Genomic DNA, 14,515 nt, shown 5'->3' with positions numbered 1-14,515 from the left:
CTGATTAAAGAATCTGGTTATGAATTGTGTCATTCAGAGCCGGGCGAGATCAATAATAAGCGCAGAATCCACCGCACTTATTAAAAGTCTAAGGAAGAAAGACTGCTGCAAGAAGTCAACTGTATCTTCACCATGGTGTGAGTGAGGGATATGAGGCTATTGAGCAAGTGCGCCAAGACCTCGCTAGACAAACAAGCATGAAAGACTAAGTATATTGTGAAAGCCGCAGAATAGTTGCTCTTCCAAGTAAACATTACCATTAAGGTAGAGAAGATAAAAAGCTTTTTCCTGACCTAGAGGAAGACGAATGATCTAGGTCTAGGATGAGGATCCTTGCAGTGAATTAGTTGCTAGAATCCATCTGACATACCTTTCTTAAGATCTGCTGAAGAGCCATTATTATCTTATAGAAGAGTCACATTTTCTTGTTTGCTTTGTATGTGACACCAATTAGGATGAACTCTTTGATGTAAACCTCTATAAGGATGAATCTTTGCGCAGTCTATTCTACGTTCCGTTTTTTAACTCTTGACCAAAAATGAAAAAAAAAGTATAAAAATATCAATCTTTTCTTTCCAGCACAGCCAATATAGCTTATATGGATATAAATGAATTATTGTATTGTACTGTTCATACATGTCGGACAGGCTGAGTTAAAGGGGTTCTCTATCAATGACTGGTATTATGCTCTTGAGGCTGCGCTAGAATTTTGTCGTTTGTTTTGTGGGGTAATTTAGATCCATTAGCTGTTTATATGGGAAAATGGGCAGAAGATAGAAGGGTGTTGCACTTTAGATTTCTGTATACATTCCTTATGCTCTGCGGACTTCCTTTCTTCTATGTCTGTGTCCATACAATTCAATCCCTGCTGTATATCCTGGATATTAGAGTTCAGAAATGACTTGAGATCTACAACTTAAACTTTGAGCGTATTCTGCAAGGTACGTTCCTTAATAGAGATGAGCGAACAGTAAAATGTTCGAGGTTCGATATTCGTTTCAAGTAGCCCCTCAATATTCGACTACTCGAATTGAATATTGAACCCTATTATAGTCTATGAGGGGAAAATGCTCGTTTCAGGGGTAGGCAACGTTCGATCAAATTATACTTACCAAGTCCAGGAGTGAGGGTCAGGCTGGATCCTCCGAGCAGTCTTCTCCTTGCAGCGTCCCCGCGGCATCTTCCGGCTCTGAATTAACTCTGCCAGGCATCGGGCCTGGGCAGAGCTGACTGCGCATGCCCGTACTACAAGCGGACATGCGCAATCGGCTCTGGCCAGGCCCGATGCCTGGCAGAGTGAATTCAGAGCCAGAAGACGCCGTGGGGAAGCTGCACGGAGAAGACTTCTAAAGGTAGGAGAAAAACCAGCGTTGATTGGCCAACTGTATAGTATTCGGCGAATCAATGCTGGCTCTGCATCTAACTTTTACATTTCGAACAGCGAGTGGTACTTGATCGAGTACGAGTATTTCGAATACCGAAGTATTCGATCGAATACCTACTCGATCGAGTACTACTCGCTCATCTCTATTCCTTAACTTTCTATGTATTCTCTTTGCTCAGTCCCAATAAAACCTTATAATATTTGGTCAGCATAGCATTTACCAAACATGACAGCGCATCAAAAAGGTAAATTTTTCACTCCTCCTTGTGAAATGAGAAATGTCAACAGCTTTTCAGTGGTTGTCACTCTTTTTGTGATACAAAGCTCTAAATTTCCTGCCTAGACATAGAGTTAAGGGATAAATTTAGGATTAGGATAAGGAGAAGTGTGAAATAAAGTAAACCTGTCACTTTGAACAAACAGCCCGATCTGCCAGCATCATGTCGTAGAGTAGGATTTGTCATAGAGTGGACTGATATGTAGTTTTGTTGGCGAAGAGTCACAGACTTGGGTTTAGATGTCCAGTGACCAACAAGTGTTTCTAAATGTATCAATTGTAAAGAAATTGGAAGGGCACTCACCCACATTCAGGCTCATCTTCATAAATTGCATTCTGAGGCTTGAGAAAGCGCACATAGTTGCGCGAAACGGCTGTTGCCTACTTGCCTATCTATGCTGTTTTTCCCTCCCTGCACGAATTGTTTTTAAAGATATGCTACCTTAATAAAAGAAGTCTTTTATGAAGATGAGCCTGAATGTGGGTGAGTGCCCTTCCAATTTCTTTACAATTGTTCCATTTTCATACTGCTTTTTCCGGTTGTTGAGCACCCCCATGGCTCTTAACATTTAAGGTTGTAATCCTCACATCTACCTCCAGTCTATTTGGACTTTTATTTGCACATTCAGCAGTGCCATCCTATGTATCTCTGTTTTTGGTTTCTAAATGTATACCCACACAGGGTACACTGTAATATAATCAGTGATTAGGACCTCCCACTGGACTCTTAATCACAGAATTATCAGGTGTCAGGTTTTCACACTCGCTTACTGTTGGACATCTGACTGATACCCTACCTAACTGCGGTGGTAGTTGTGATTAAATGAAGTTCCTCCGCCCCGTGACTAGTTAGAAGATACATTCTCATGTGCCAATCTAACATTTTAAAAGATTATAATGTCACTTTTTAGTATTAGAAATGTTATCCAGAGGCAGCATAGGGAAAATCGGTAGTGTAAGTACCACCATAGCAGCTGTAGTGGCTGCCATGGTGCCCGCGATCTTAGAGGACCTAGTGAGCCCTTGCTGCTATTTTTTTTTTTTTTAAATAGGCCATTACCTACTGGAATATCCCCGGTGACCCATATGACTTTGCTGACACTGAACGGCATCAGGATATAGTTTACAGTGACATGATATGGGGCGCACTGTGTCCCCTGGAGGGCAGAAGGGGAAGCAGAGGTGGGGATCAGGAGCAGGGATCAGTAAGTAAGGCCATGGGCCTGTGGTAAGAGTATTTGTTAGGAAAACCCTGTGAGATTCATGTTGTGAGATCCGCCTGACACTTCCGTATGGACCAAATACATCTGAACTGACCCTGCTATTATTATACTCTGGGGTCTCTTCAGACCCCACAGTATAATGAATGGAGGCACGGGGGTAGGTGATCAAACATAAAAAACAGTGTTGGGGGGGCCACATGGTGGCTCAGTGGTTAGCACTGCAGCCTTGCAGCACTGGAGTCCTGGTGTTCAAATCCCGCCAAGGGCAAAAAAACATCTGCAAGGAGCTTGTATGTTCTCCCCGTGTTTGCATGGATTTCCATCCAATATTCTAAAGACATACTGATAGGGAAAAATGTACATTGTGAGCTCTATGTGGGGCTCACAATCTACAAAAAAAAAATTTAAATAAAAACCAGTGTTGCTTACCTCTCCTGGGCTCTGACGCGACTCTGTATCTTTGTGGAAGGTCCACTATGGGACATAACTCTGTGTGGATGGGCCATTATGGGATGTTATACTGTGCGGAGACCATTATGGGACATTATACTGTGTGTGTGGACCACTTTGGAAAATTATACTGTGTGAAGGGGCCACTATGGGACATTAGGCTGTGTGTATTGGCCACTATGAGATGTTATAAAGTCTGATGGCCACTTTGGAACATTATCCCGTGTGCAAATGGGGTGATATAACATGCAGGACCAGTAAAGGGAGCACTATGCTGTGTGGGGGTGGTGGCAACTCAAAAGTTTGGGGCCCAGTCTTTGCTAGTTGGGCCCCTGGGAAAGGTCATTACTTGGTGTTACTCATGCTGGATCAGTTTAGGGTGGAAAAAAATGACATTCCCTTTAACTGAATGCACTCAGATTCCTCTGTTCTGTATTATGCAACCTACAGCGCAGAGAATATATTGATAGATTTCCTTTAATGGAACATCAATGGACAGTGTGCCTTTCCGAGTTGTATTTTTCCACATCTAATTTACAAATATGCAAATATACAAATTTTGGAAAACCTATTGGTACTTGTAACGTCTCTGCCTGTTCGGGTCAGTGCGCCACCCTCTGCTCACATGCCGCGGTGCAGGAGGCGTGTGCACTTATATAGGTAGGGATTGTCTCCAAGTTGCCGCCTATTGCGTAGGATAGGGACAGTGGGGGGGTTCAGCTTAGGGCTCACTGTCTCTTGTGCCTCTTCCTCCAGGGTTTCCAGCAGCTACTGGGGAATTGCTGTCCTAGCAATTCCCTAACAGTACTCAAGGGTGGTCATGCACTTTAAGTTTTTGAAATTGCTTCTAGGAAAATATTGTGGGATTTCCAAGTTGGAGCATGACAAGTGGACAGAGGACTAATAATAAATAATAATACTAGTAATAATAATAATTATAATAATAAGTATAAGGTACTACATACCCCATTGGTTACCAGTAGTATATGCAACTTTGTTTACGAAGAAAAATACACCTTGAGAATTGATCCTTTAAGTGTTGTATTTGGTACTTGACCATATTGTAATGCTAGTAGTGATACATTATTCATGTGTCACATCTAAACATTTTCACAGTTTTTACATTAAAAGGGTTGTCCAAATATTTTTTTATTAATGAACTATTTTCAGGATAGGTCATAAATGAGAAATAAGTGGGCTGTGACACCCTCAGCTGCTTTAGGGGGCGCTATCTCCTCTTCTCTGATTACATTGCACACTGTCTGTTTCATTCACTTCTCGTGGCAAGCCTGAAATGACATAGCATGGCTGCTATAAAACAGATATAGTACAAAGTCATTCAAGGAGGTCAAGGTGCCTCTCTTTATGGAAACGCAGAGGACAATTTTAGCCCAAAATAGAGGTGTTAAGATGAGCCAAAGATGCGCCATATTGTGACAAAGATTCACCACATTTACGTCCGTGTCTACTTGTAACCACAGTAGAAAATCTTGGCCATTGTACATTTCCAGCCTGACTGTTTTAGAAGGGTTTACTGAATCCTGACACAAGGTAAAATGTTGTTGTTCTCTCCACCGCACTGCCATGTATTATAGAGAACAATAACCCCATAAGTCTTCAGTCAGCAAGAAAGCTGTTCCTTCTAGCTATTTCTATCTTCAGGAGTGAAATTTGTACGCCGCAGTCACTGACGCATTGCTTTGTAATTCAGGCCCTTTTCCAATAGCAGTGTGAAACCAGGCAAAAAACATACAGAAAATGTACAGTTTTATCAGGATTTTTGCTCTTATTTTATTTGTGTCAAAGTTTTGCATAGTATAGACACAGTTTGGCTATTATTTCTGTTTAAAATAGGTATTAAAAATGAAAGAAACAAATGGAGATAGAGAGAGTGACATAAAGGGTTAAAACAAAATAGTGTTAGCCAGGGTCTTAAACCATGCCCCATTCCCTGTTAGTGAAGTCCTTTGTTGGCCAATGTACTTCAGCTATCTTCGGTGGCCACATTGAAATTAATGGGGCGGTGCACACGCTTCCTGGCCACTGCTTTATTCAGATTGGGGAACTAAAGTCCCCTATTATCCTGATCATGGGGGTCTGAGCGATCAGATCCACACTGACTTAGTTATCCCTTAGCCTATGAATATGGAATAACTTGCTTTGTGGAAAAAACACTTTAAAGAGATGTTCTTGTCTTTATATTTATGGCTATATCCACAGGATGTGCCATACAATCCCAAGAGAACATCATTGTAAGTCAAGGAAACGATCTTAAAGGGGTTTTCCCATCTCTCCCTTACAGCAGCTTTGCCTGCTGTTTCTTCTTGTCACCTCCTGTACCCCCCCCCCCCCCCCCGCTGCACAGGACACTAGGAAGTATCACAATACTTATGATTAATAGAAATCTATTATAATTGCAGATCAGATAATATGCACCTGCTTGTAGAGAACTGACTCAGTGTTATCTGTGTGTTTGCATAGAGAGATAACAGACAGGGCTTTATCAGCAAACTGCAATTAGTTGAACTGAATGTCCTCCCGGCAGAGCTGTACATAACAGTGAGATCAGTGAGTGATGTCACTTTTCCTATAACACAGGTCTGGCGTTATGGAAATGCTGTGCAACCAATGGGAGGAATACGTTCACATAGCAGGAAAACAAAACAGCACTGCAAAAGCAATATATTTACGAAAAGACTTCAATTTACATAAGCTACCAGTATAGATAGGATCCTTAAGATGGGAATGTACCTTTAAGAACGGGTCCACTCACCCCTGTGTCCCAGTGAAGGTAGAAATACCTGTTTATCTGAAGGTTTCTCTTCACTTGTACAGAAGTTCTGAAAATAGCCAAGGCTGCCTAGAGGTGGGACCTGCATCTTTTGGACACTTATAGATATAGTCATAAATGTACTGATGGGAAAACCATTTTAATTGTAAATGAAAGCAAAAAACTGACTTCTAAGAGTTTGGATCATGAGGACAGATTATTATCCCTGCACAGTGATCTCTGGGAATACTGCTGGGCAGCTGGATCTCCACAAAGCTAGTAAGTGGAATTGTATTATATATGGTAACCACTGTTATGGACATCATCTTGCATGATCTATAATGACTGCCACTTTGCTTTCCCTATACAGAAGTAAATGAGGATGTGGGATCATCCAGGCTCATGGAAATTAGTCTCTTTCACCAAGCAAACAATTCATGAAAAAAAAATGTAACAAATAAGGTCAAGAGACTGAGTCTTTTTTACAGTAAGAGACTATGGAATTCGCTGCTACAGGATGTTGTGATGGCTGATAACTTGTACAAGTTCAAGAGGGGACAGGATGTCTTTCTTGAAACGAAAAACATCATAGGTTATGGGAACTATAATTTTTGGGATGTAAAGTTGACCCAGTATTTAAAGGGATTCTATCACTAAACTAACATTTTTTCTAATGACCACGTCGGAATAGCCTTAAGAAAGGCTATTCGTCTCCTATCTTTAGACGTTGTCTCCGGCCGCCGTTCCGTAGAAATACCGGTTTTAACCGGTATGCAAATGAGTTCTCCGCAGCAATGAGGGTGGGCCCCAGCGCTGAAACGACGATGAGCACGTCCCCATTGCTGCCCAAGAGCCCTTTCCAGCGCCGCCTCCATCTTGAGCAGCAACTCCACCTCTTCTGTCTTCTGATGCGGTCCAACTTCCGACGCCTGCGCAGTACGCTCCTGTATTGAACTACAAGAGCGGCCTCCCAAAAATGGCTGCCGGCCAGCGGCCATTTTTGGGTGGCAGCTCTTGCTCTTGTAGTTCAATAAAGGAGCCTAGTGTGCAGACGTCGGAAGTTGGACCGCATCAGAAGACAGAAGAGGCGGAGTTGCTGGAAAGAGCTCTCGGGCAGCAATGGGGATGCGCTCATCGGCGTTTCAGCACTGGGGCCCACCCTCATTGCTGCGGAGAACTCATTTGCATACCGGTTAAAAACTGTATTTCTACGGAACGGCGGGCCAGAGACCACGTCTAAAGGTAGGAGACGAATAGCCTTTCTTAAGGCTATTCCGATGTGGTCATTAGAAAAAATGTTAGTTTAGTGGTAGAATCCCTTTAACCCTATTGCCATATTTGGACTTTGGAAGGACTTCCCCCTCCCTCCCCCTTATATGGGTCAATTGGCATCTGTTCCATGTTTTTTTGTCTCCCTCTAGATCAGCAGGGTAGGATTATAGGTTGGGCTTGTGTTTTTATCCACTTTTATCAACTTTGTTACTAATGTATGTTATGCTTCGTTCATGTTTGTGTTTGGTAATCCATTCGGGGAGTCCGCATGGGGATGCCCCCGAACAGACTACCAAACGCACTGGCAAGTGTTGTGCAGTGACAGCACATGGACCCCATAGATTATGGGTCCGTGTGCTTTCACTGCACACCGCTTGCCAGTGCGTTCAGTAGTCCGTTTGGGGGGGGGGGCATGCGGACTTCTCAAACAAATTACCGAACACAGATGTGAACGAGGCCTTGTTCAGACCTGTATTTTAAGTGTGGTTAATCTGTTTCTTACTTGTTGAATGTTCCGCATCTTCTTGTATAAACTTGTCATTTATTATAAAAATGCAAAACTACAATGAAAACAATTATACAAAAAAGAAGAAGGAAATTGAGTCTATAGCCTGGTGGAAGTTCTCGGAAGACTCTGAGCTTTTTAAATCTGGTGTTAAATGAATCCAGACCAAAAATGTAGCTCTAGTCAATTGCATTCATGTATAAATAGAAAAACTGCCTGGAGCTTGTCTTTATGCATCACCTATATGTACTGTAGAACAGTTGGCGTTATTACAATCCACAGATCCTGTACTGTTTTCTATCAGAGAAAATTGTGGATTCTTAACTCAAAATCCCATTTTCCAGTCTGGGCTCAGCACAGCTGGATATCACATTCAGTGACAGCAGGTGATTCCTGACGCTTGTAGTGACAATTTACTACCATGCAACAATGATAATGATATGATTGAGGATCCCAGAACCTTTGAGCTCACGCTATTATTAATAACAGCTTGTAATGATGATCCTGGGCTTACTCAAGAGACAGCTCAGTATCTCTCAGACCACTTACTGTCTGATTAAATGATGGCTGCTGTATACTACAGAGCTGCTGTATACTACAGAGCTGCTTCTAGGACAGACATGATCTGGACTGCAAAGCTGAACGATCAGGGGGTGGTCCTGTGCAAAAAGTGAACCTGCTGTTACCTGTTTTTGGTACTAGTTTTACTAAACTGATGCCACACGTTGTGGAAAAACAGCATTTTGTTGCAGAGTTTGCAGCTGTTTTATGAGCCAGTCAAAAGGAATGAAAACATAAAGGAATCACCTATATTTTTCTCTTAGGTTAAGCCCCCTACAAGCTTTGGGTCAAAAGACTGCTGCAAAATCTGTATTAAAAATGCAGCGAACAAAAGGCGGCATTTTACAGACACCGAAAAGTGGATGAGAATTTGTGCGCAGCAGCCATGCTGCGATTTCAAAAACAGTTGTGGTTTTGGAAATCGCAGCATGTCAATTATACCTACAGAAATGCCGGCGGTTTCCCTATAGGTATAATGGAAACAGAAAGTCAGCAGAGGAAACATCTGCAAACTTTCTGTACAAAGCTCTGCGGGAAGAACCACGAAGCATTGCTGCCACGGTTTTTCCTGCAGCGCTTGTTTGCTGCGGGACACCACTTGAGGCCGTAGCCTGAAAGAAGAATCACATAGTTATTTTTATTGTCCTGTTTCTTAGTAATGGGCATCTTCACCATAGCTGGATGGTCGAATTCCTTACTGGTTGCTTCTTTCTAGAAATAAAACCTCTCCCTGTATCTCATCTATGACTGCATTCTGCCTCCCATCACGTTGATTGGCCGAATGCCATACAGAGTTGATTGACCAACGTTGATTGGCCGAATGCCATACAGAGTACAGCATTCGGCCAATCAATGCTGGTTCTGCCGGAGGCTCATCTGTGAGGAGGCGGAGTCTAATATCGGACCAGAATGGAGACTGCTGTGGACCGATCTTAGACTCCGCCTCCTCCGGCAGAACCAGCATTGTTTGGCCAAATGCTGTACTCTGTATGGCATTCGGCCAATCAACGCTGGTCAATGCATTCCTATGGGAAAAAGTCAGCTCCCGCATATCGCAAGCTGACAGGGATCCCGACTTAATACAGTGACTTGGGCATGTTAGATGTCCCCAGACATGCTTCCTCTGCTGTCCCAGTTGCATTCCAGGGTGTTGGCATCATTTCCTGGGGTGTCATAGTGGACTTGGTGACTCTCCTGAGTCGAAGAGTGCTTTCCCCCTAAACGAGTATTTATTCCCCATAGACTATAATGTGGTTCGATGTTTGATCAAACAGTCGAGTATTGAGCGGCTACTCGAATCGAACTTCGAATTTCGAACATTTCACTGTTCGCTCCTCTCTAGTAACTAACTTTCTGCAGCATTGAGGTGTTGCCATTGCTCCAAAAATTTAAGCAACACTGCCTTTGTTGCTCCAAATAGCTCATCTGTATGATGAAAGTAATGTAAATATTTCCACAGCAGTGGCACAAATTCACGAGGCTGAATAAATAGAAATAATGGAAGAACAGCACATCATGGTGTATTATTATAATGTCACATGGTGGCGAGTACATGAAAGCTCTTTCCAGGGATCGTAATTGGTTTTATGGTAACTATAGTGAATGCAAAAAGGGAGAAACATCTGGGATGGATACGCGTTGCTTGGTTGGGGTACTAATACACAAGATGAGGTAGTATGATGAGAAGAATTGATCCATCCCAGATGTTGAAGACATTGATTTAGGACATTGATTTACCTATCTGTAAGGCCTCATTCACATCTGCGTTGGTAATCCATTCAGGGGAGTCCACATGGGAACCCCCTGAATGGACTACCAAACGCAGATGGCAAGCAGTGTGCACTTAAAGCACACAGACCCCATAGACTATAATGGGATCCGTGTGATTGCCGCTAGATCTCCACAGGGAACATGTGGACAGAAAAGTACTTCACAATCTACTTTCCTGTCCGCATGACTCGTACGGAGATCTCGCGGCAAGCACACAGACCCCATTATAGTCTATGGGGTCCTTGTGCTTTCATGGCACACCGCTTGCAAATGCATTTGGTAGTCCATTCGGGGGGTCCCATGCAGACTCCCCAAACAGATTACCAAATGCAGATGTGAACCAAGGGTAAGGCTGGGGTGATATGCTGGATTCTGGTGACAGATTCTCTTTCATATTGCAGGCACATTATAGTCACTGGATACGATCACACGTCTGCTATAGGTCCCCTGTAATGGTTGGGCACAGATGCTCACATATAGTGACTCTCTATCTCTGTATGGCGCTCCAATATAAACAAGGAGATATTTATTTGAAAGATTTTCTAAAATAGATTTAAAAAGTAAAAATGGACATGACCATCCACAGAAACCTATGAATATGTAAACCATAGGCACCATATAAATAAATGATAGTGATAAACCTCGCTTGGATATATTTCCTTCCTAACTCTAATCATTTTGCTATTAAACGCTATGAACTTGTAATTCATTTTAGCATATGTTATGAGAGGACTCATCTGAGAATCGGCTTTTCTTGTGGTTTTTTTGCATATGTCAGAACACAAGGCTCCCTCAGGCTACAAACAGGCTTATAATGCTTCAAAGAAAGGAGTGGGTATATTACATCCGCACTAGCCGGCAGACACTGAGAGCCATACTGTGATCCTCTTAAAAAATTACAGGCACCATTTTAGTCTACCCTTAGCTCTTAAATGTTGCTCTCCTGAAAAATTAGCTTGTATAGAAGAGCGTAGGCAGGATTTATGGGCTTGATATCTCTGGCAGGGAACACGTCTTGCAAAGTGTCAAGTGTCTTTCTTTGCTCAAAATTTTACAAGCTTACGATATGTATTAAAATATTAAATATCATGCATAGCGGTAAACAGTCATTATTAATGCAGATCTGTCACCATAACAACAGCATATTATAATGTCAGGTCCACTGGGCTATTACTCCGCACAGCCATTTCACTAATCGCCCATAACTAGATACAATGGACTCATATTGAGACATATGCTGTGTTCATGAGTAGAGAGTTCCTCCACCCCAAACTTCAATGGACTGGCTGACGCTGTGTATGCAGCCATACAACAGGTAAAGTCGTGGGAAGAATGAAGGGATCACTGCCTTCATGAATACAGCAGACCCATAACTATAGAGCCGGTTGCACATGACTGTGTGCTGTCCGGTTACCATTAATGAACAGCACGGATGGCGCATGGGAGACACATGTCACTTGTATGCCGCCTATGCTTCCACGGCCCCTTTGATTCAATGAATAGGAGCCACAAAATCAGACAGGAATATAACCTGTTCCATATTTTGTAGCCTGGACTGTTGTCCACAACACGTGACCATGTAATTCACAGTCATCTGCATAGTCCTATAGAAATGAATGGGTCAACGTGCTATCCGTGAAAAACCCAGATAGCACACTGACCATTCATATGGTCATGTGCAAGGGGGGTAACCATGAGTCTGCTGCATTTTATCTTAGGTTCTGTTACCCAAATGGCACAATATAACACACCAGTGGCCCTGACATAATATAATAAATATAATAGACTGACAAAGGGTCTGACCAGTTTCAGCAAATAAGTGTTACTGTTTGCATAATGAAAATGTAAAAATTTTTCTAGTATAATTTCTGTATTAATACTGTTAGGGAAGTACCAGACAGCAGTTCCCAAGTGGTGCAGATGAACCCTGGGAAAAAGGGGGCACAAGAGACAGTGCGCCCTGGTCTGAAACCCCTCACTTTCCCTTCCTGCTTGCCGGTCCTCTCCTAGGTAATAGGTGACAACTGAATGACAAAACCCTTCCTAGATACATAATACACAAAACGCAGACAAGACAAAAACAAAGGGAGGTCAGCTAGCCAGGGGTCAGTAACAGTCGAACAATGCAGTGTCAATATCGGAATCCAAAAGAATAGTCAATAGGGAAAGCCAGAGGTCAAGAATCAGAATATAAGTAATAACAGTGAGAGAAAAAGCCAGTACGCACAAGGCAATAGCAAGCACCAGTGTGAATGTTAGCCAAGACTAAATATTCCAAGACCTGATAGGAACGCAGGTTGTCAATGACAGAGCAAGACTAAGTTTAACTATTAGAGAAGCAGAGAGAAATGAAGGTGAAGGAGACGGGTGTGGTGGGAAATCAATTAACAAGGTGAAGGAATAGGACAATGTTCAGACAATGCAAAACAAACCCAAAAGAAGAAATCACAGCCGAACAAGTCTCCTGCGCCGCAGCATGTGACCGAATGATGACGCCAAAGCCCGGACGGGCAAAGATGTTACAAATACCTTGTGGTTTTCTAAATCTCTGCTTTCTACGATCTATTGTTTGTGTCCAGTGGTTAAAAACCAGTCAATGGTGATGTGATGGAAACAGAGGTGACAGGTGGATGTGGAAACCGCTAACAGAAATGCCCAGGAGGTCAAAAATAAAGTGCAAAGGTCCTTTATTGTCAGTAAGTACTAAACTTGTGCTTTGGCTAGGCCACAATGATATGGCATTATGGACTAATACAGACACTAGCTCAGCGCCAAAACCTGTAGTCAAAAACTGCACTCTTGGTTTTCTGGACAATTCCTAACAGCAGTGCCCTTATCTAATTTCTTGTGTCCTTGATAATATCTCAAACAACGATTATTGTCCACCAGGAAATACAGAAGGATCAGCCACTGCCTGTATTACCTACATCATGGTTGTGCCTGCATTTGCAGATCCCAGAAAGGTGAGCATACTAGCAATTGCAAGGCTGTATCATTAACTAGCATTAGGTTTACTGTACTGTGCCTGTAGTAGTTTTATTTCAATTCCATATCCTTACCCAGAATTATCTCTTTAAATTCCATTGAAATCAATAGAAGGCTGAAAAAACCCAACATTGTGTACAAAAAAAGAGAGTACTGAAGATACTCTAAAAAGGAGCAGAATTTATAAAAACTCACTACGACAGTGATGACGATACCCTGACTTCAGAGGCATACGGTGGCATCACTCATGGAGTTTTTTTTTTTTTTTTTTTTTTTTAAGGCTGGGGCCCCAGGTTGCGGAAAAGCAACTTTTTTCTTGGAGATTTTGCTGCATTTCTTTTTAGCCGAAGCTAAGAATGGCTACTAAAGGAATGGAAAATATATAGTGTTCTCTTTTACTTCTCCCTTCTACTAAATCCATTCCTTGCTTTGGCTCAAAAAAGAAATGCAGCAAAATCTGCAACAAAAAAAGCTGTGTTTTTGCAATGTGAGGCCTCTGCCTTAATGCCACTATTTTTTCTGTTGTGTTTCCTGGCACTTTCCAGTGTCCCCCAACCCCTCAAAAATACTGTGCTCATACGTTGACTTAAAACTAATAAGGGAATAAGATATTAATGATAAATAATGCATTTAAGGCCAGTAGCAATATATTTCTTTTAAAAGGCAAAAAAAAAAAACTGGTAAAAACTATGTAAAAATGTGTGATTTTTTTTTCTTTAATTTCCTCCACCCAAAGGCACACAATTCTATCCTGCTAAATTTCAGTAAATGCACAATTCTTCCACTCAATGTCATTTTACAACTTTGTACTCACACTTCTAGAGTACCCTTTGGCTTCTTTTTGGTTGCTAATCTACCATAGGATCAGAAGAACGGACTAAAAAGCCAACAGAATGACATACAGAGGGAGCACATTCAATCTGCAGCCACCATCATTCACTATAACAGGGGTAGGCAACCTTCAGCACTCCAGCTGTTGTAAAACTCCATCTCCCAGCATGCATACTTTCTCTGCTGTCCTTTGAACGCCCATGGAAGTGAATGAAGCATGTTGGGAGTTGTAGTTTCACAGTAGCTGGAGGGCTGAAGGTTGCTGACCCCTGCACTATAATTTAAAAAATAAAATGGAAGCTTTTACCATGTTTTTTTGTTTTTTTATAAAAAGACTTTTTTATCTTCCATGCGGAGACTTGGCAAATGAAGTTTAATGTTGACAAATGTAAGGTTATGCACTTTGGTCGACGTAATAAAATGTATGACTATGTACTTAATAGTAAATTACTGGGTAAGACTGCCAATGAAAAAGACTTTTACCTTT

The 14,515-nt window shown here is 42.0% G+C and overlaps 1 protein-coding gene across 2 annotated transcripts in view; it reads right to left on the bottom strand.

The window, feature by feature from the left end:
- The window catches only part of OLFM3 (olfactomedin 3), a 154,409-nt gene that overhangs the window by 22,434 nt on the left and 117,460 nt on the right, over window positions 1-14,515 (bottom strand). The window contains exon 2 of one of the 2 annotated variants that reach the window (XM_075287414.1): window positions 10,085-10,096. The exons of the other annotated variant lie outside the window; for it this stretch is intronic. Within the exon in view, the coding sequence (XP_075143515.1) occupies window positions 10,085-10,096 (12 nt within the window). The remainder of the gene's footprint in view (window positions 1-10,084; window positions 10,097-14,515) is intronic. 2 annotated transcript variants of the gene reach the window in all.

This window comes from Leptodactylus fuscus, chromosome 9 (assembly GCF_031893055.1).
Source record: "Leptodactylus fuscus isolate aLepFus1 chromosome 9, aLepFus1.hap2, whole genome shotgun sequence".
In the NCBI taxonomy this organism is placed as follows: domain Eukaryota; kingdom Metazoa; phylum Chordata; class Amphibia; order Anura; family Leptodactylidae; genus Leptodactylus; species Leptodactylus fuscus.
This window is presented reverse-complemented; position numbering and strand designations above follow the sequence as displayed.